General features: G+C 41.7%; 1 protein-coding gene across 5 annotated transcripts in view; it reads right to left on the bottom strand.

The window, feature by feature from the left end:
• The window catches only part of LOC120995068 (C4b-binding protein alpha chain-like), a 694,048-nt gene that overhangs the window by 425,871 nt on the left and 244,842 nt on the right, over window positions 1-23,335 (bottom strand). For 4 of the 5 annotated variants that reach the window (XM_040424047.1, XM_040424046.1, XM_040424048.1 and 1 more), the window contains one exon: window positions 15,703-16,200. In XM_040424047.1, coding sequence (XP_040279981.1) covers window positions 15,986-16,200 — 215 coding nt within the window. In that variant the 3' untranslated portion in view covers window positions 15,703-15,985. Of the gene's footprint in view, window positions 1-15,702; window positions 16,201-23,335 lie in introns of those variants that run through there. The other variant, XM_040424045.1, reaches the window with a different exon arrangement.

Below are 23,335 nucleotides of genomic sequence, written 5' to 3'. Positions count from 1 at the left end.
CTCAATTGGCTGTCCTGTACCACCTGATGGATGTGTCATGGGTCAAAGTTCTTCATAATGCAAAAGAATATGACAGGCGTGAATATCTCCATATGTTCGCATGTTCGGCGAATCGCGAACACGCAAAGTTCGCCGCAAAACGACCGCCGGGAGAACCGCAAGGCCATCTCTAACCAGGATGCGGGTATACTGACGCCACTTTAATGCAGTGGGTCAGGATATGGATATAGTAGTCTATAGTTTGTTTGTGACGCCATTTGCGTGACGCCATATTGTCACAGGGCCCTTCAAAGATGTTATAACGCACGTCCCAGTTTAGGAATGCCATAGTAGTGTAATGTCTCTGTATGGTAGTGGTAATGGTGTCAACGGTGTCTCCTACCTGGGGACGGCTGGGCTCCTGGCTCACTTGCAATAAATTGAGGGTAGTGATAGTAGGAGTAATAGTGGAATTTGCAGCAGAAATTGAGATCCAGATTTTCGGTGAAGTTCAAACTTGTCTTTACTGATTGTAACCTTCATCCAAGCAAGATACAGCTTTTGTCTTAGGTCACAGCAGGTATTGGCAATGGTTGGCAGGGATTTATCTTCTGCTCTATCAACCTGGAGCTTGCAGGAAAATACATCTGCTTGTTAGCTCTATACTGTGGCAGGAATTTGGCTTCTGCACTTTCTATCTTCTGCTGTATGGGGACTGACTAGCTGAGGAGGAATGGCTTCTCCTAGTGTCTCTGGGTTTTACTCACAGTTAACTTCTCAGGGTATGGTTTCTTCCTGGAACTGGAGTTGTCTGTAACTTTCTGCTTTGTGTCATCCAGCTGAGCTGCAGAGCTCAGACTGGGAATTTGATCAAATCTCAGCATGAGACTTGATCCTTGCTGTCTTCCCTAACCAGGGAGGGCTAGAACTGGTTCTAACAGTTTTTTTCCTCCCTTGCTGCAGGATGTGGGAACCTCCACTTCCCTTAAGCAGGGGGGCAGAACAGAACCGGAGTGTTCCACTCTGAACGGCCATAACATTAAAACTATCCATTCCAATGATGCTGCCACCTGCTGATCAACCTGGAAATTACAGCAATATACTGTACATTTAACAAGGTTTATAATGCACAGTTGTGAATGACATGAGCAAAATCATATGGAATGACAATGTAAGGGCTCTTAACAGATAGTAGCAGGGTAGAAGTAGTAACACAACTCTGAGGTGTTACACATTCACTGACATAGGAGTTCTGAAAAAACTGAGCCCTGACTCTGATTTTACCAGCAATCCCATAACAGTAAAAGGAGAGGTGGCCGTGTATGTGCAGCATGCTGCCCTTCTTGTGGAGTCCATGTTCTCAAGATACAGGTACTAAAGGTAGGACCTGCAACTACCTGAAAAGGATGGAATTTTCTAGCAATACGCCACAAGTGTTTATATGCAAATACCTCTTTAAAAAGTACCTGTCACCATAAAAATGCAATGTAATCTGAGGGGTTCAACGCAATAGCTGTTTCCCATCATTGTGCCCGCCCCATGCAAAGGAATGTGCAATGAGCCGGACCGTGGCTGCAGTTACACGGATGCCAATTATGCAGTGGGTCAGGATATGGGTATAATAGTCTATGGTTTTTGTTTGTGACGCCAATTGCAGCTTGCGCAGGGTACAGTCACAGGGCCCTTTAAGGTGTTGCAACTCACGTACCAGGTTAGGAATGCCAGAGTGGTATAATGTCTCTGTGTGGTAATAGTAATAGTGTCAACGGTGTCTCCTACCTTGGTGCGGCTGGACTCCTGGATCCTGGATCCTGGCTCACTTGCAATAAAATGAGTGTGTTGCTAGTAGGAGTAATTGGGGGTTTGGTAGCAGTAAATGAGATCCAGACTTGTCATAAAGTTCCAAACTAGTCTTTACTTGATGCAGCAGTAATCCATGTGATATACAGCAATAGTCTGAAGTCCCACCAGGTATTGGCAATGTATGGCAGGAATCTATCTCTTCTGCTTCTATCATGTGCCTGGAGCTCTCTTGCAGAATAAGTCGTCTGCTTATGGCTCTGTAATATGGCAGGAATTTATATCTTCTGCGCTATCTGTCTTCTGCTTTGTTGGGGACTGACTAGCTGAGGAAGAATTTGGCTTCTCCTGGTCTCTGGACTGTACTCACAGTTATGCTCACAGGGTATGGTTCTTCCTGGAGTTCTGGAGGTGGCTGCTTGCTTTCCACCAGCTGAGGCTGAAGGCTCAGGCTGGGAATGATCTTTGGTCTCAGCCGAGTCAAGATACTGGCTTGGGATCCCTAGAGCTGGGAGCTCCTACACACGCAGCCTTCCCCATGCAGGGAGAGCTGGCACACTAACTCTAACTTCCTTCCCCAACCATGAGGCAGGATGTGGGAACATTCCACACCTCCTCAAAGAGGGGGGAGCTAAACTGGAATGTACTATTCCAGTCTAGGAATGCTAAACTGAACTAAGTCCCTTCTAAACACATTGCTGCCCCCTGCTGGTGAACATGGAAGTTACAGCAAATACATTTAACAAGGGTTTTAATGCACATTAGTGAGGGTGTGATGTTAAATTACACAGGATGACAATGCAGATACACTTAGCAGGTTATAGCGGGCTAAAAGCGTTTCGTAACATAACTCTGGGATGTTACAAATGCGCTTGGTACCGATGCCAACTGCTGATTTATTTTATTAAATGTTTTTAAAGTTGTAGGATAGAAAGTCGAAGTTCTTTACCGAAGTCTTGCAAAACTTCAGACTTAACCAATTTTGCATCCGCGCAGCCCATACATATTAATGCTGTACAGAAACAGGCCTCCGTACAGCATTAAAATAAAAGACACCAATATACATGGGGAAAAGACTACACCATGCAGATATTACCCCAAGATAAGTTACACAAAAAAAGCCAATCCGGATAGAAAATAATAAATACCTTTATTCATACATAATTCATAAAATACAGCTTAAAATCAGTTGGTGGTGCAGACGCACATAAGGCAGTAAAATGCCCTCACAGGACATAACAAACAGTATATGTGCCAAAATATAGGTCGGTCATACATAAATAGGGTATAAAGCCACCACATAAAGTTTCACAAGATCATCACATAAAGTGCCAAGTGCTTCACCACGAATGGATAGATAATCCCGACCTTCTAGATCCCCACATGGTCACATAGGTATACCTACAAGTAAAATCTGTATCTCCCGCATCCCGAAGCATGTTTCGCTCAATGCTTCATCAGGGGGTAGTGCTAGTTGAACTATGTCCCTCCTTAACCATATATACCCACTCTCATCAGAACCCATGTAACCCACCTGAGAATACGTAGCTCAAACAACACCTTGCCGCCAAACCCAGACCGGAAGTGATGTGCGTGCGCTCCAGCATGGAGTGCACGTGTCATAACATACGATCGGAAGTATGCACGGCCTACGTGGAATGCCAGAACTCCTCCTACTACGTCATCAACACTCGCTGCGCTCCAAGCCAGATCAGCTGATCTGCAATGGAACGCAGCACAGGGCCGATCGTTAAAAGGATCCATCTAGGGACATCAATCCATAACCATAAATACCCCTCAGGTCCATCCATATCGGATACTGGAATTCATCTCTGGCATGAATACGTAATATAATGCATCAGGATCACCTCATTATAAAGTTAAATTAGACTACATTGATGGGGATAGAGGAAGCAATCACAGTTGTACAGACTCGGTTGGAGCAGGTAATGACTCTTATGGAGAAGGAGACATTCAATAAAGAACTGGATGATGCACACAACTGGGTTAAATTGATTGGTGAACACAAACAGAAAAAATACCAACGGGACAGACGTGACATGGAGACAAATCAGATGTACAAATGGCAAAGGATGGGACTAAGATCTCAGAGTTTATGAACTCTGACACTGAGCATAGCACTTACCCCACCAGGAACTTGAAGAGAAAGAATGACCAAGTGAACAAATCCAGTAACAAAAGACCATTCACAAATACTCAAGATCTACAGGTAATCAATTTATCACATCATATGTTAACACAATCACAAAGGGAAGTCCTGGGTTTGGGTCTAACATTCGTTCCACAAACTAAATTTGATCTATTTTCAATTATAAAGGATGTCCACCTGTTGGCCCGTCATCTGATGTTCAAGAAATTTAATCATAAAAATACCAACTCGCCATTTAATACTCCAGAAGAAAAGGAGGCCTTATCCACACTTCAACAACTATTAGAGGAACAAGAAACTAGGCCAAGTAAGTTGCAACATCAATTAATTCCTAAGTCTACAAAATCTTATACAGAGCAGTGGAAACTGGGTTCATTACGAATAAAGAGATGGACTATTTGATTGAGAAGAATCCCACTGTGCCCATGTTCTACCTACTACCCAAAACTCATAAAAATGACAAGACTCTTCCCAGGCTTCCAATTGTTTCCAGAATCAATGGTATGTGTGCACCTACGTGCAAATTGATAGATTATGTCCTAAGTTCTTTGGTTAACAGCCTTCCTTCATATTTGAAGGACACCGGTGATGTCCTGAGGAAGATTGACGGCATTCAATTGGAGGATGACATGATGTTAGTGACATGCAACGTTGAATCTCTTTATACGTCCGTTCGGACTGGAGACAGTATGTTTCTTCATATCAACCTCAAAGTGGAATGGTAAATTTGAGGATTTGATAGTGGAGTTATTACAATTTGTCCTACATCACAATTTTTTCACTTTTAAGGAGACCTTCAAGATGCAGCTCCAGGGAACAGCTATGGGGGTGCCATGTGCGCCCTCATATGCTAAACTGTTCCTGGGGCTGTGGGAAAGAAGGATCTTCTTGACGGACCCTGTAAAATTGTTTGAACAAGTTCAATCATGGTATCGTTATATTGACGATATTTTAATTATCTGGCAGGGCACCGCGGGTGAGTTGAAAACATTTAATTTATGGATGCCTTGAACTCAAATGAAATGGATTTCCTTGACCTTTTCTTGGATATTGATGACACTGGATATATACAGACAAACCTGTACCAGAAGGAAACTTCCGTCAACAGTTTATTACAAGCTCGGTCGGCACATCCCAAAAGATTAATTTCAAGTATCCCCATTTGGAAATTTCTGCATATTTGCAGGATATGCTCAAGGGAAGAAGACTTTCAGACACAAGCAAGAGACTTTGGCAACCGGTTTTGAAGTAGAGGATATCAAGAACATTCCATTAGACAAGGATATTTAAGGGCCAACGACACTAAACGGGAACATTTAATCTATGTCCCGGGCAAACAGTCACCAGGGGGAGAGGAACTTAGTGCGATTGATCAGGACCTTCTCCCATGGACATCAGGAAATAAGGAGGGCCCTGGCGAAATATGGGAATGTTCTGAATATAGACACCACTCTCCAGTTCTATCTATCGAAGACACCTAGGATTACATTTAGAAAAAACAAAAACTTAAAGGACATACTGACGAAGAGTCACTACACTGGAATGAAATCGGAGAGAGCCTTTGGATCCGAAGGACCTAAATGGGGGTGCCGACCATGTGGTGACTGTGTGGGGTGTCCTAATGTGATCAGAACTACGGTCTTTACAAATTCTGGAGGAGACAAACAATATACAATCACACAGTCTATCACATGTAACACCATCGGGGTGATCTACTTAGGCTACTTTCACACTTGCGTTTGGTGCGGATCCGTCTGGTATCTGCACGGACGGATCCGCACCTATAATGCAAACGCTTGGATCCGTTCAGAACGGATCCGTTTGCATTACCACGAACAAAAAAAATAATGCAAACGGATCCGTTTTGACTTTACATTGAAAGTCAATGGGGGACGAATCCGTTTGAAAATTGAGCCATACTGTGTCATCTTCAAACGGATCCGTCCCCATTGATCGATGCGAATGAAGAAATCTGTGCCGTTCATTTTTTTCTTTCAGCCCAGAGGCTGAACGAAAAAAAAAAATCTCATTACCCGTATGCTCAATATAAGGAGAATAGCAGAAACTCCTAATGCTGGCCATACATGTAATGATTGCGGAGACCCTCAAAAGCCAGGGCAGTACAAACACCCCACAAATAACACCATTTTGGAAAAAGGACACCCCAAGGTATTCGCTGAGGGGCATATTGAGTCCATGAAAGATTGAAATTTTTGTCTCAAGTTAGCGGAAAGGGAGACTTTGTGAGAAAAAACCCCAAAAAATAAATTTCCGATAACTTGTGCCAAATTTTTTTTTTTCTTTGAACTTGCCATGCCCCTCATTAAATACCTTGGGGTGTCTTCTTTCCAAAATGGGGTCACATGTGGGGTATTTATACTGCCCTGGCTTTTTAGGGACCCTAAAGCGTGAGAAGAAGTCTGGTATCCAAATGTCTAAAAATGCCCTCCTAAAAGGAATTTGGGCACCTTTGCGCATCTAGGCTGCAAAAAAGTGTCACATATGTGGTATCGCCGTACTCAGGAGAAGTTGGGGAATGTGTTTTGGGGTGTCATTTTACATATACCATGCTGGGTGAGAGAAATATCTTGGTCAAATGCAAACTTTGTATAAAAAAATGGGAAAAGTTGTCTTTTGCCGAGATATTTCTCTCACCCAGCATGGGTATATGTAAAATGACACCCCAAAACACATTGCCCAACTTCTCCTGAGTACGGAGATACCACATGTGTGACACTTTTTTGCAGCCTAGGTGGGCAAAGGGGCCCACATTCCAAAGAGCACCTTTCGGATTTCACTGACCATTTTTTACAGATTTTGATTTCAAACTACTTACCACACATTTGGGCCCCTAGAATGCCAGGGCAGTATAACTACCCCACAAGTGACCCCATTTTGGAAAGAAGACACCCCAAGGTATTCCGTGAGGGGCATGGCGAGTTCCTAGAATTTTTAATTCTTTGTCACAAGTTAGTGAAAAATGATGATTTTATTTTGTCTTACAAAGTCTCATATTCCACTAACTTGTGACAAAAAATAAAACTTCTATGAACTCACTATGCCCATCAGCGAATACCTTGGGGTGTCTTCTTTCCAAAATGGGGTCACTTGTGGGGTAGTTATACTGCCCTGGCATTCTAGGGGCCCAAATGTGTGGTAAGAAGTTTGAAATCAAAATGTGTAAAAAATGACCGGTGAAATCCGAAAGGTGCTCTTTGGAATGTGGGCCCCTTTGCCCACCTAGGCTGCAAAAAAGTGTCACACATCTGGTATCTCCGTACTCAGGAGAAGTTGGGCAATGTGTTTTGGGGTGTCATTTTACATATACCCATGCTGGGTGAGAGAAATATCTTGGCAAAAGACAACTTTTCCCATTTTTTTATACAAAGTTGGCATTTGACCAAGATATTTATCTCACCCAGCATGGGTATATGTAAAATGACACCCCAAAACACATTGCCCAACTTCTCCTGAGTACGGAGATACCAGATGTGTGACACTTTTTTGCAGCCTAGATGGGCAAAGGGGCCCACATTCCAAAGAGCACCTTTCGGATTTCACAGGCCATTTTTTACACATTTTGATTTCAAACTACTTACCACACATTTGGGCCCCTAGAATGCCAGGGCAGTATAACTACCCCACAAGTGACCCCATTTTGGAAAGAAGACACCCCAAGGTATTCGCTGATGGGCATAGTGAGTTCATGGAAGTTTTTATTTTTTGTCACAAGTTAGTGGAATATGAGACTTTGTAAGAAAAAAAAAAAAAATCATCATTTTCCGCTAACTTGTGACAAAAAATAAAAAATTCTAGGAACTCGCTATGCCCCTCACGGAATACCTTGGGGTGTCTTCTTTCCAAAATGGGGTCACTTGTGGGGTAGTTATACTGCCCTGGCATTCTAGGGGCCCAAATGTGTGGTAAGAAGTTTGAAATCAAAATGTGTAAAAAATGACCGGTGAAATTTGAAAGGTGCTCTTTGGAATGTGTGCCCCTTTGCCCACCTAGGCTGCAAAAAAGTGTCACACATCTGGTATCTCCGTACTCAGGAGAAGTTGGGGAATGTGTTTTGGGGTGTCATTTTACATATACCCATGCTGGGTGAGAGAAATATCTTGGCAAAAGACAACTTTTCCCATTTTTTTTATACAAAGTTGGCATTTGACCAAGATATTTATCTCACCCAGCATGGGTATATGTAAAATGACACCCCAAAACACATTGCTCAACTTCTCCTGAGGACGGAGATACCAGATGTGTGACACTTTTTTGCAGCCTAGGTGTGCAAAGGGGCCCACATTCCAAAGAGCACCTTTCGGATTTCACCGGCCATTTTTTACACATTTTGATTTCAAACTACTTACCACACATTTGGGCCCCTAGAATGCCAGGGCAGTATAACTACCCCACAAGTGACCCCATTTTGGAAAGAAGACACCCCAAGGTATTCGCTGATGGGCATAGTGAGTTCATGGAAGTTTTTATTTTTTGTCACAAGTTAGTGGAATATGAGACTTTGTAAGAAAAAAAAAAAATCATCATTTTCCACTAACTTGTGACAAAAAATAAAAAGTTCTATGAACTCACTATGCCCATCAGCGAATACCTTAGGGTGTCTACTTTCCGAAATGGGGTCATTTGTGGGGTGTTTGTACTGTCTGGCCATTGTAGAACCTCAGGAAACATGACAGGTGCTCAGAAAGTCAGAGCTGCTTCAAAAAGCGGAAATTCACATTTTTGTACCATAGTTTGTAAACGCTATAACTTTTACCCAAACCATTTTTTTTTACCCAAACATTTTTTTTTATCAAAGACATGTAGAACAATAAATTTAGATAAAAATTTATATATGGATGTCGTTTTTTTTGCAAAATTTTACAACTGAAAGTGAAAAATGACATTTTTTTGCAAAAAAATCGTTAAATTTCGATTAATAACAAAAAAAGTAAAAATGGCAGCAGCAATGAAATACCACCAAATGAAAGCTCTATTAGTGAGAAGAAAAGGAGGTAAAATTCATTTGGGTGGTAAGTTGCATGACCGAGCAATAAACGGTCAAAGTAGTGTAGGTCAGAAGTGTAAAAAGTGGCCTGGTCATTAAGGGTGTTTAAGCTATAGGGGCTGAGGTGGTTAATTGTGGTTTTTCACATCACCATCACGTTGGTCATGAGTGTAGCACTGTCACTTTGATATCACTTTATAATGATGTAATCCTGATGCATTATCTTATGTATTCATGCCAGAGATGAATTCCAGTATCCGATATGGATGGACCTGAGGGGTATTTATGGTTATGGATTGATGTCCCTAGATGGATCCTTTTAACGATCGGCCCTGTGCTGCATTCCATTGCAGATCAGCTGATCTGGCTTGGAGTGCAGCGAGTGTTGATGACGCACATCACTTCCGATCTGGGTTTGGGGGCAAGGCGTTGTTTAGGCTACGTATTCTCAGGTGGGTTACATGGGTTCTGATGAGGGTAGGTATATATTGTTAAGGAGGGACATAGTTCAACTAGCACTACCCCCTGATGAAGCATTGAGCGAAACGTGTGTCGGAACGCGGGAGAAACAGATTTTACTTGTAGGTATACCTATGTGACCATGTGGGGATCTAGGAGGTTGGGATTATCTATCCATTCGTGGTGAGGCACTTGGCACTTTATGTGATGATCTTGTGAAACTTTATGTGGTGGCTTTATACCCTATTTATGTATGACCGACCTATATTTTGGCACATATACTGCTTGTTATCTCCTGTGAGGGCATTTTACTGCCTTATGTGCGTCTGCACCACCAACTGATTTTAAGCTGTATTTCATGCATTATGTATGAATAAAGGTATTTATTATTTTCTATCCGGATTGGCCTTTTTTGTGTAGCATTAAAACAAGGTTGGGGAATAAATTGACTTCAGATCTTGGATCCAAACTGCGATTCGCTCACGTCTAATAATGACCTATCCTAAGGAAAGGTCATCAGTATATAAGACCCCAAAAAAACTTTTTCCATCATTGTGGTTAATTATGGGTACTACATTCATAATGTTATAAAGAAGGACAAAAATAGATATTGAATTGATATTAATAGTTTATGAATTGACATTGTCAGTCTTGTTGCCATCCATTTTTGTAGCATCTTTGTAATAAATTACATTCTGTCAACATCGTTTGAGTCTATTTAGAGCTCTATGGGTACCTGCACACGATGTGGATTATGCACCTTTTTTCCCATGTGGATTCCTTGTAGAACCACAGAGTAATACAGTACAAGCAAAGTGAATGAAATAAACCACCTCAGCTCTCCTAGCTTAAACCCCCTTAATGACCAGACCACTTTTTACAATTCTGCACTACACTACTTTCACGGTTTATTGCGCGGTCATACAACTTACCACCCAAATGAATTTTACCTCCTTTTCTTCTCACTAATAGAGCTTTCATTTGGTGGTATTTCATTGCTGCTGACATTTTTACTTTTTTTGTTATTAATCGAAATTGACAGAATTTTTAGCATAAAAATGACATTTTTAACTTTCTGTTGTAATTTTTTTTTTAAAAACTACATTTCTATATAAATTTTTCTCTAAATTTATTGTTCTACATGTCTTTGATAAAAAAAAATGCAATAAGTGTATATTTATTGGTTTGCGCAAAAGTTATAGCGTTTACAAACTATGGTACAAAAATGTGAATTTCCGCATTTTGAAGCAGCTCTGACTTTCTGAGCACCTGTCATGTTTCCTGAGGTTCTACAATGCCCAGACAGTAAAAACACCCCACAAATGACCCCATTTTGGAAAGTAGACACCCTAAGGTATTCGATGATGGGCATAGTGAGTTCATAGAAGTTTTTATTTTTTGTCACAAGTTAGCGGAAAATGATGATTTATTTATTTTTTTCTTACAAAGTCTCATATTCCACTAACTTGTGACAAAAAATAAAAACTTCTATGAACTCACTATGCCCATCACGAAATACCTTGGGGTGTCTTATTTCCAAAATGGGGTCACTTGTGGGGTATTTATACTGCCCTGGCATTTTAAGGGACCTAAAGCGTGAGAACAAGTCTGGAATCCAAATGCCTAAAAAATGCCCTGTGAAATCCTAAAGGTGCTCTTTAGAATTTGGGCCCCTTTGGGCACCTAGGCTGCAAAAAAGTGTCACACATGTGGTATAAATACCCCACAAGTGACCCCATTTTGGAAAGAAGACACCCCAAGGTATTTCGTGAGGGGCATGGCGAGTTCCTAGAATTTATATTTTTTTGGCACAAGTTAGCGGAAAATGATGATTTATTTTTTTTTCTTACAAAGTCTCATATTCCACTAACTTGTGACAAAAAATTAAATTTTACATGAACTCACCATACCCCTCACGGAATACCTTGGGGTGTCTTCTGTCCAAAATGGGGTCACTTGTGGGGTATTTATACTGCCCTGGCATTTTAGGGGCCCTAAAGCATGAGAAGAAGTCTGGAATATAAATGTCTAAAATTTTTTACGCATTTGGATTCCGTGAGGGGTATGGTGAGTTCATGTGAGATTTTATTTTTTGTCACAAGTTAGTGGAATATGAGACTTTGTAAGAAAAAACAAAAAAACAATAAAAAAAAAATCTATTTCCGCTAACTTGTGGCAAAAAATAAATAAAATCTTCTATGAACTCGCCATGCCCCTCAAAAGTGATCTTTTTATAGCGCCGCAGCGATTTTACGGTGTTTTTGCAGTGATCAGAAATAAAAAAATTCTGTCACTGCGGTGGGGCGGACTGAACGAAAGTGTGCACACAAGATCAGGCCTTCTCGGGCGAACACTGCGTTTTTTGTAGAGCCTATAGAACATGTCCTATTCTTGTCCGCAATTGCGGACAAGAAAAGGCATTTTCTATATAGTTCTGACAATGTGCGGATCCGCAAAATGCGGAAAGCACATTTCCGGTGTCCGTGTTTTGTGGATCCGTGGATAAGCAAAACACATACGGGCGTCTGAATGGAGCCTTACAGGAGGGTGATCAATGACAGGGGAGTGATCAATGACAGGGGGGTGATTAGGGAGTCTATATGGGGTGATCACCCCCCTGTAAGGCTCCATTCAGACGTCCATATATGTTCTGCGGATCCGCGGATCCAAAAAACACATACGGACGTCTGACTGGAGCCTTACAGGGGGGTGATCAATGACAGGGGGGTGATCAGGGAGTCTATATGGGGTGATCACCCCCCTGTCATTGATCACCCCCCTGTAAGGCTCCATTCAGACGTCCGTATGTGTTTTGGGGATCCGCGGATCCGATCTGTGGATCCGCGGATACGCAGAACACATACGGACGTCTGAATGGAGCCTTACAGGGGGGTGATCAATGACAGGGGGGTGATCAGGGAGTCTAATATGGGGTGATCAGGGGTTAATAAGGGGTTAATAAGTGACAGGGGGGGTGTAGTGTAGTGGTGTCTGGTGCTACTCTACAGAGCTGCCTGTGTCCTCTGGTGGTCGATCCAAGCAAAAGGTACCACCAGAGGACCAGGTAGCAGGTATATTAGACTCTGTTAACAAAACAGCATCTAATATACCTTTCAGGGGTTAAAAAAAATCGGATCTACAGCCTGCCAGCGAATGATCGCCGCTGGCAGGCTGTAGATCAGCTCGTTTACCTTCAGTTCCTGTGAACGCGCGCTCCTGTGTGCGCGCGTTCACAGGAAATCTCGCGTCTCGTGAGATGACGCGTATATGCGTCTAGGAGGAATGAATCGACCGCCTCCGGAACGCAATCCTGCATTAGGCGGTCCGGAGGCAGTTAAAGGAATCCTGTCACCGGGATTTTGTGTATAGATTTATGTGCTTTTATTGTGTAAAAAAAAACTATTTGATACATATGTAAATTAACATAAAAGAGTCATATCTTACTTGTGTGACCAGAGAAGTCATATTTTCAACCTCTGACTCATCTCAGGTTAATTTGCATATGTATCAAATGTTTGTTTTTTTTACACAATAAAAGCACACAGAGCTATGGGGACTGGGTATTGCGGATGTGCTAGCGGCCATCTAGCAACCCATGTCCTCAGCTCTATACACAAAATCCAGATGACAGGTTCCCTGTAAACAAATCTCTCCTGCTTTTTTATTTCTATGCTGAAATTGATCTGCCGTGCAGATTTAGAAATCCACAGCATGTCAATTATGTCTGCAGATCTTTTGTGCTGATTATGTTTTGTGGTCTTTGGTGCAGCTTTGGGGTAGAAATGTACGGAAATTTGTGTGGATCTTATGCATATTAACCTGCACCTGTGCAGATACCCTACAGGTGCTGTCACACGTTGCAGCTGTGCTGTTTTTTTGGTATGGCAAAATACGTGTAAAACAAACCTGCCTTTACGTTGCGTTTTCTTCCAGCAAGGGAAGACACAGCAGACTTAAATGACGTTCATTTAACTCAATTTTCGAATTAATGTAACTAAGTTTTGCTCTGCGTGATTAACTTTTTTCCCCTTTGCTGGAAGAAAATGCAGCATAAACACAGGTATATTGTTGCAAAAACCCCAAGGGTGCTGCCATAGTGCAGTTGGGATGCAGCTGTGACGCAGTTACTACGTCAACAAACATGTATTTACAGCACAGTTATAGGATTTAAACAGCTGATAATTGATGCTAATGATAACACCAGTGTTATTTAACTGCTAAACTGTCTACATTCTATAATGCATTGTGGTTGTATGTTTGGTTGCAACTCCAGACACACACAAGTGAGTTCAGTGAGAGAAATACACTGCATGTGGCAGTGAGAGTTCCCAATTCTGAACTCTGCTCCTATAATAGGATCCCACTAATCTACCAAAAACTGGCATTTTCAGCTTCTAAATCTTCAACCAAAACTCACCAACAGTTTTCCCATTGATTTTAATGTTACAAACCCCACCTAGTGCACACTGTGCAAAATGGTAGAGTTGTTTTCAGCTTCAAAAGGGGCATATTACGTCTTGAAAGTAGATTTGATTGTGGATTTCATAGACGTCAACGGGTAAGGCTACTTTCACACTAGCGTTCGGAGCGGGTCCGTCTGATGTTTCATCAGACGGATCCGTCTGCATTATAACTTAGAAAAATTTCTAAGTGTGAAAGTAGTCTGAACGGATCCGTCCAGACTTTACATTGAAAGTCAATGGGGGACGGATCCGTTTGAAGATTGAGCCATATGGTGTCATCTTCAAACGGATTCGTCCCCATTGACTTACATTGTAAGTCTGGACGGATCCGCTCGCCTCCGCATGGCCAGGCGGACACCCGAACGCTGCAAGCAGCGTTCAGGTGTCCGTTCACTGAGCGGAGCGGAGGCTGAACGCTGCCAGACTGATGCATTCTGAGCGGATCCGCGTCCACTGAGAATGCATTAGGGCAGTGCGGATGCGTTCGGGGCCGCTTGTGAGCCCCTTCAAACGGAGCTCACGAGCGGACACCCGAACGCTAGTGTGAAAGTAGCCTAAGATGGAAAACCTCAACCAAATACTCTTCTAATAAAAACTTCTCTAAAACCTCCACCAAATTAGAAATCTGCCACCAAAAACGACCTGTCTTCACTTAGTAATCTGCTACTGAATGTTCTGCCTCAGATTTTGCTGTGTGAACTTAGCCTAATGATTTATAAAGCTGTATGTCCCTCTGAGGCAATCTACTGAATTACACTGCCAGCATTATGTTAGTGTAATTCAATAGATTCCAGGTCTCACAGGGACAGACAGCCTTATAAATCATTATAATGCTGTCCGTTCCTGCCAGAGGAGCAAAGATCCGAAAGGGAATTCACACTGCCACACACAGACTTTCTTGTATTGAACTTGTGTGTGTCTACCCTAAGAGTAGGTCCAGACATGGTGGCCACATCTGAAAATGGTTTGGCTATGCATTCTCCATCTGTTTTATATAAATCGTTAAAAAATTGTCAGTGGCTTGCCTATTATTAATTGCCATGCGGTTTTTCGGGTAAACCTACCAAACCTTGCAGCCATTAACAGTAAGCAAGTAATTGACAAGAATATCTACCCTTTTTCTGATCTGTTTATTTTCTGATTGTAGATTTTTTAATTCTGTTTTCTGAACATAATTATGGGGGTGGCCATCTTGTCTGAGGTGTTCTGAACAGCATTTAGAAAATTGCTTTATGGCAGCCCCAAGGGCCATAGACACAATGGACGGGAGAGGACCCCATTGACTTCTATGGGAGCGTTTTCTAGGCATGCTCTGTGACCTGTGCAGAGGTCATTGTACAAGGAAAGAATAGATACGCTCTGACAATCACCTATTGTGAATGGCGGATCCTGTCTTATCTATGCACAGAGGTGATATCTCCTTATCATTACAGGCAGGATTAGAATGAGTTAACTGCAGTAAAGTGATCTGTATAAACCAATTTATTAGACATAGTGGCCAGTCAAAAAATGCAGGATATTTTTGCTTTTGTTTAAATTTATGGAATACATAGAAAATTAATAACATAAAAAATTTGTTAAAGATATATTAAACATAAAAAAGTGATTTAAACAGCAAGTCATTTTTAGAAGACACATTTCCTTTAATGCAAGCCTTATGGTACATTGACATAGGACATACACCCTACAAAATTTCGAACACTATCTGAAAGGGGAAGAGAGTTTAAGAAATCTCATCCACACGCTGCATTAAACAAATCCATGGGGACATTGACATGTGGTGTGCAGAGCATGCCATTATGCTGTGGGTTATCCCTGCAAATCTCACTATTTGCAATACATGGAGTGATATCCGCAACTTCCCCGCAAAATCCTGACAAAACCTGCTTGTAATTCATGCAGATTTAGCCATTTCACATGGTTTAATACATCTTGTCTGGAAGTACCCTTACTATGTCTTTGTTAAAAGAAAATGTTATGACAGGCTGTAAATACATACACATTTGAATAAATGAGAATTTGTTTATGTTACATATATGTCTTTATAAAGTAAGTTTACATAACACTGCAAAGCTAATTGGTTTTACTGTTCTCTTAGCAAAAAATCTCTTAGCCTTTATTGTTTCTTTTGGTTATCTCAACTAAAATGGGACTAGTTTCAGACAAAGCACCCAGCTGCCTCTTCTTTATTTCAATGTCCAGCTTCATGTTCTCTATTTGAAGGTAGAGGTACTGCACTTGTAGGTACTTAATCCATTCATCTGGAGTTGAAGTGCATGTCCGAGCTTCTTCTTGTAATTCCCAGATTTGATCACACACAGATTCTATGAAATAGAAATATCAATTGTGAACAGTATACTTTCAGGATAGTTTTCATAGCAGAAAATCGTAAAAAAAATGTATACTATTAGAACTTCATGTCTATATCAATGTATACATGTGGATGTGTGGACCATGTTTCCCCCTCCTACATTTGTGGTATTTTCATGTAATGAGACTGTTAACCAATAGAAGAAACGACAGGAAAATGTGTGTGGGGGCGCAACTCCCTCCCTGAAGGAATTTTTCACTTTTGCATGGTAGACTTTGAGGTTTATAATTATGCATTTTAGGTTCATTATTGGTATAGTCTGTAATACCTAAGCACTTGCAGTAATGCTATACTAGGTATCATTTCTACACTGCTGGCATGGTGTATACAGTAGTTGTATACCAACACAATATTACTATGAGGTGGTCGTAGTTGCATATACAAAAGTTTATTTTTCATATACACTCATTGGCAAAAATAAAAAATAAAAGAATGCACCAAGATAGAAATGTCTCATTGCTGCAAAACTTTGCAAGCAGTTATATAAATGATTACATATGTGGTCTGATTAGACACTGGGTCTTGCCACAAGACGGCATAATAGTGCTTCTCTTGATGCCTTATAAAAAGGCTCTCAGAAGCTACTTTTGGGTAGTGTAACTCTTGGTGAGAGATCAAGGGTCTCTACAAAGCTCTCAAAGACATTTTGCCACAGACTTTGAGAGGCAGTTCATCATTGGACTGAGAGAAGCAGGATGGTAGTTTTGATGAATTGCCCACCATTTAGGCTGTTCTGACCTAGCTGTTAGGATGTGCTGGGAGCAATGGTTACATGAGGGCACGCACACACATGGCGAACAAGCTCTGGACGGACCAAACCACTAGTGAAGAGGATTGTTTAATCCACTGAACAAGCAGCTCCCCAGTTTCGTTGTTCACCATCCAAACACAGGTCACCTTCATTACACACCGCTGTCTCTGCCCAGACCATTTCAAGGTGCTTAGCAATAAGGAAATTTGATGTTATGTCATCCATTTCGTGTCCTGCCATTGACAGCCATCCACCGTCGCCTTTCTGTGAAACAGAAACCTGGACTGCTACTGACTGGATCATTATCGTATTAACTTTTGTGATCCCATGACAGTCAGTTTTGAATATGTTGGTCATCCGTAGTAGTGATAAGCGGAACACTAACAGCTCAGCGATAATGAGTGTATTTTTGGGCACCGCATAGTTTATTTGTAGATGGACTTTTATACATACATTTGAAGTGTTAAAATAAGGGGGAATGATTACAACTGCCATGAGTTCCCATGTGTGTTTTATAAGTGGCTGCATATTGTACAGATGAAACATGCTGTTTTTTGTTTTTTTTACGCAGAATGATCTCATGTGAGAAAAAATGCTCATGTGCATGAATGGGTCAGTTTTCATTCAGTTTTAAACATAAACAGCACCCGCGTGTGAAACTTGGTCATGTGCATGAGTCCTTAAAAGGGTTTTGTCACTTCAGCAAATAGCATTTATCATGTAGAGAAAGTTAATACAAGCCACTTACTAATGTATTGTGATTGTGCATATTGCTTCCTTTGCTGGCTAGACTCATTTTTCCGTCACATTATACACTGCTCGTTTCCATGGTTATGGCCACCCTACAATCAATCAGCGTATAAAAAAAGCACCAACTAGTGTTGAGCGAACTTGTGTTTTAAGATCGGCGTCTAAAGTTCAGGGTCGGGTTATCGAAGAATCGCGTTATGGATTCCGCTACCACGGACCATAAGTTATGGTCCGTGGTAGCGGAATCCATAACGCGATTCTTCGATAACCCGACCCCGAACTTTAGACGCCGATCTTAAAACACAAGTTCGCTCACCACTAGCACCAACCTATGTGAGCTCCCACAGTCCTGGTCACCAGAAAGGCCGGCATGTTTTCCTATAGTGTACAAGCACAAACACCACTGATGGATTGCAGAGTGGTCATAACCATGGAAACAAGCAGTGTATAATTTGATGTAAAAATGAATCCAGCCAGCAAAGTTAGCAATATGGGTAATAACAATACATTAGTAAGTGGATTGTATTAACTTTCTCTACATGATAAATACCACTTACCGAAGTGACAAAACCCCTTTAAGAAAGGTGATACTCACACAGTGCTCCAGCCTGAGGAAGAAAAAGTAATTCACGTTTGTGAGAGACATGTAGACAGTTGCTGGTGGTAAGGTAAATAGCAAACTGTATGGGCATAGTTTGGTTTTAGGTGCTATGTAGTAGGCATTCACTAGAGATGAGCAAATCGAAGTTGAGGAAGTGGAATTCAATCCGAATTTCAGAAAAAATTTGATTCAAACTGAATCTGAATTTCCTCGCGCTTCGTGGTAACGAATCTCAGTTTTTCCTAAAATGGCTGCTGCACGTGTTAGGACATGGAGCAAGGAACTCTGCAAATGAGGGATTACCCAAAATGCCATTCATGCACCCAATCAGCAGCCAGCCAGCCCTGTGATGTCACAGCTCTATAAATACCCTCAGCCATCTTGGATTCAGCCATTTTCCAGTATACTTAGTGCAGCGAGAGACGCTAGGGACAGTGGTAGAAAAGACTTTAAAACTTTTATTTTGCTGTATAGAAGTTTAGGGAAAGGATAGGGAGGAATAATTACACAGTATTGAAGCAGAACAGGGTTCAGTAGGGGCGTTTACAGCCTGGGTAATAGGAACAATCATATTACACTTTGCTACACTGACTAGGGATCCAAATTGCCATTATACAGCTCTGAAATTCCAGAAAACCGTTCTTGTTATTAGGGTGCAAGTGCTGTTTGATACAGCCATTAACAGGGTTTATTACAAGGAAATATTTCTATGTCTTATTTCCCCTTGTGCGGTTCAGTTATATGTTCTAAAGCATTTTTTGGCTTGTATTAGTGGGAAAAAAGGGCTTATTAGCCGTTGTGTGGTGAAGTGAGAAAATTACAGCCCTTTTTGGCGCTTATTAGTGGCAAAAAAATATATGTACTTGCTGTTCAGCAGTGCAGTTATATGTTCTAGAGCCCTTTTTGGCATGTATTAGTGGCACAAAAAAAGTATTTGCCATTGTATGGTGAAGTGAGAAAATTACAACCCTTTTTGACGTGTATTAGTGGCAAAAATATATATTTCCCATTCATAGAAACATAGAATGTGTCGGCAGATAAGAACCATTTGGCCCATCTAGTCTGCCCAATATACTGAATACTATGGATAGCCCCCGGCCCTATCTTATATGAAGGATGGCCTTATGCCTATCCCATGCATGCTTAAACCCCTTCACTGTATTTGCAGCTACCACTTCTGCAGGAAGGCTATTCCATGCATCCACTACTCTCTCAGTAAAGTAATACTTCCTTATATTACTTTTAAACCTTTGCCCCTCTAATTTAAAACTGTGTCCTCTTGTGGTAGTTTTTCTTCTTTTAAATATGCTCTCTTCCTTTACCGAGTTGATTCCCTTTATGTATTTAAAAGTTTCTATCATATCCCCTCTGTCTCTTCTTTCTTCCAAGCTATACATATTAAGGTCCTTTAACCTTTCCTGGTAAGTTTTATCCTGCAATCCATGTACTAGTTTAGTAGATCTTCTCTGAACTCTCTCTAGAGTATCTATATCCTTCTGGAGATATGGCCTCCAGTACTGCGCACAATACTCCAAGTGAGGTCTCACCAGTGTTCTGTACAGCGGCATAAGCACTTCACTCTTTCTACTGCTTATACCTCTCCCTATACATCCAAGCATTCTGCTGGCATTTCGTGCTGCTCTATTACATTGTCTTCCCACCTTTAAGTCTTCTGAAATAATTACTCCTAAATCCCTTTCCTCAGATACTGAGGTCAGGACTGTGTCAAATATTCTATATTCTGCCCTTGGGTTTTTACGCCCCAGGTGCATTATCTTGCACTTATCCACATTAAATTTCAGTTTCCAGAGTTCTGACCATTCTTCTAGTTTTCCTAAATCCTTTTCCATTTGGCGTTTCCCTCCAGGAACATCAACCCTGTTACATATCTTTGTGTCATCAGCAAAAAGACAAACCTTACCAGCGAGGCCTTTTGCAATATCACTTATGAAGATATTAAACAAAATCGGTCCCAGTACAGATCCCTGTGGAACCCCACTGGTAACATTACCTTGTTTTGAATGTTCTCCATTGACTACAACCCTCTGTTGTCTGTCACTCAGCCACTGCCTAATCCACTCAACAATATGGGAGTCCATGCTCAATGACTGCAGTTTATTGATAAGTCTTCTATGTGGGACAGTGTCAAAAGCCTTACTAAAATCTAGATATGCGATGTCTACTGCACCTCCACCGTCTATTATTTTATTCACCCAGTCAAAAAAATCTATAAGATTTGTTTGACATGATCTCCCTGAAGTAAACCCATGTTGTTTTTCATCTTGCAATCCATGGGATTTTAGATGTTCCACAATCCTATCCTTTAATAGGGTTTCCATTAATTTGCCTACTATTGATGTCAGACTCACTGGTCTATAGTTGCTCGATTCCTCCCTACTACCTTTCTTGTGAATGGGCACGACATTTGCCAATTTCCAATCTTCCGGGACGACTCCTGTTACTAATGATTGGTTAAATAAATCTGTTAACGGTTTTGCCAGCTCACCACTAAGCTCTTTTAATAATTTTGGGTGTATCTCATCAGGCCCCTGTGACTTATCCGTCTTCACCTTAGACAGCAAACTTAGAACATCTTCCTCTGTAAAGATACATGCATCAAACGATTTAATAGTCATTCTTTCTAGTGGAGGTCCTTCTCCTTTTTCTTTTGTAAAAACTGAACAGAAGTATTCATTAAGGCAGTCGGCTAGCCCTTTATTCTCTTCTACATACCTTCCGTCCTTTGTTTTTAATTTAGTTATTCCTTGTTTTAATTTCCTTTTTCATTTATATATCTGAAGAATGTCTTATCCCCTTTTTTCATAGACTGAGCTAGTTTTTCTTCTGCCTGCGCTTTAGAAGTTCTTATAACTTGCTTGGCCTCTCTCTGCCTAATCTTGTAGATTTCCTTATCTTCATTGCTCTGGGTTTTTTTATAATTACAAAATGCTAGCTTTTTATTTTTAATGATTTGGACCACTTCTGCTGAGTACCACATTGGTCTCCTCCTTTTTTTGCTTTTACTGACAAGTCTAATGCAATTTTCTGTTGCCTTCAATAATGCACCTTTTAAGTAGTCCCATTTCTCCTGGACTCCATGTAATCCGTGCCAGTCTGATAAGGACTCATTTATGACTAATTTCATTTTTGAAAAGTCTGTTTTTCTAAAATCTAAAACTTTTGTTTTTGTGTGGTGGGACTCTTTCACAGTTCTTATATTAAACCACACTGACATCATATACCGAATCCCCGTTTGTGAATACCAAATCCAAAATGGCCTCCCTCCGGGTTGGCTCCTCAACCACTTGTTGTAGAGATAACCCCAGTAGGGAATTTAGAATATCTGTACTCCTGGTAGAACTTGCTATTTTGGTTTTCCAGTTTATATCTGGAAGATTGAAATCTCCCATAATGATAACTTCTCCTTTCATTGTCATTTTAGCTATTTCTTCAACTAGTAGATCATCTAGTTCTTTAACTTGACCAGGTGGTCTATATATCACACCTACACGAGTTACTGCATGGTTAGCAAACTGCAACGTAACCCAAACTGACTCTATGTTGGCCTCACCAACTTGTATTAGGTTAGATTTAATGCTATCTTTCACATACAGGGCCACTCCTCCTCCTTTCTTGCCTTCTCTGTCTCTTCTGTATAAAGAGTACCCTGGTATGGTTATGTCCCAGTCATTTCTTTCAGCGGTGCAGTTCTATGTTCTAAAGCCCTTTTTGGCGTGCATTAGTGGCAAAAAATATATATATTATTTGCCGTTTAGCGGTGCAGTTATACGTTCTAAAGCCTTTTGTGGCGTGGAAAAGTGGAAAAGGGTAAGGGCCTATTTGCCGTTCAGCAGTGCAGTTATATGTTCTAAAGCCTTCTTTGGCATGTATTAGTGGGGGGGGGGGGGGACAGGGCTTATTAGACCTTGTGTGGTGAAGTGAGAAAATTACAGACTTTTTTGGGGTGTTTTTTCCTTTTTATTTATTTATTTATTTATTTATTTGATAGTTGAAGTGCCAGGCCCTGGACAGGGGAGTGGCAGAGGCCTAAATGTTTCTGGCACAGGCACAGGTCGCAGCAGAGTAAGGGGGCTTGGCAGCAGGAGTCGCAGCTAGAGGCATGAGCTCCCGGTGTCATCTAGCGGTCGTGTCTTGACCAGCAACCCAGCTGTTCTTGAATGGTTGACTCGGTCATCCACTTCATCCCAAGTGACATCAGACACCCCCAGCCAAGAGTCGGTGGGTTCGTCAGACACAACCCTTAGTTGGCATGGCCCGGGAGCAGGCCCTGTGCCCTCACCTGTCCTCAACCTGCTTCTGTCTTTTTCTGTTCCCTCAGCCAGAGAAGTATTATATGCTGTGGGCTCAGCTCCGCTATACAGCGAGGACGAGCTACTAGAAGTCAGTCAGCAGCTACTGGCCAGCCAAGATGTGGAGAAGACATCTGCTGCTTCCTCCGGTAGGCAGGCAAGTAGTGATGAGGAGAGTGGAATGGGAGCTGGTGTTGCGAGCAGTCCTGACCCAGAGACATCAGTGACGTGCAGACAGTACGCGATGATGATGATGTAGCTGATCGCACTTGGCAGCCGGGTGAATTAGGGGCTTCATCATCATTGAGATAAGAGGGTGGCAGCTTGCTCGTGAGGCAGCGCCGGAGCCAGAAAGTCGCTAGCCTGGCCGGGGGTCAGCAGGGTGGCAGCAGTGGGAGTCCGGGAGCCAAACGTGCCCGGGGTAGACCACCCACTTCACAGGAGCCTACCTGCCCGGAAAGTAGTGGTGCAGGGGTTTATGGAAGCAGCGGCAGTAGCAGTCAGTCAGTGCGGAGTGTTGGAGGTAAAATCACCTACTCGGGGGTGTGGCAGCTTTTTGTTAAGCCGCCGGAGGAGGTGAACATGGCCATTTGTAGAATCTGTGGGCAGAAGGTAAAGCGTGGCCAGGGTGCCAATGTTGGCACCATGGCCCTACGTCAACATATGCAGTGTCACC

Source organism: Bufo bufo, chromosome 3, assembly GCF_905171765.1.
Source record: "Bufo bufo chromosome 3, aBufBuf1.1, whole genome shotgun sequence".
NCBI classification, from domain to species: domain Eukaryota; kingdom Metazoa; phylum Chordata; class Amphibia; order Anura; family Bufonidae; genus Bufo; species Bufo bufo.
Note: the sequence above shows the minus strand (reverse complement) of the source record. Positions and strands in the feature narration are given on the sequence as shown.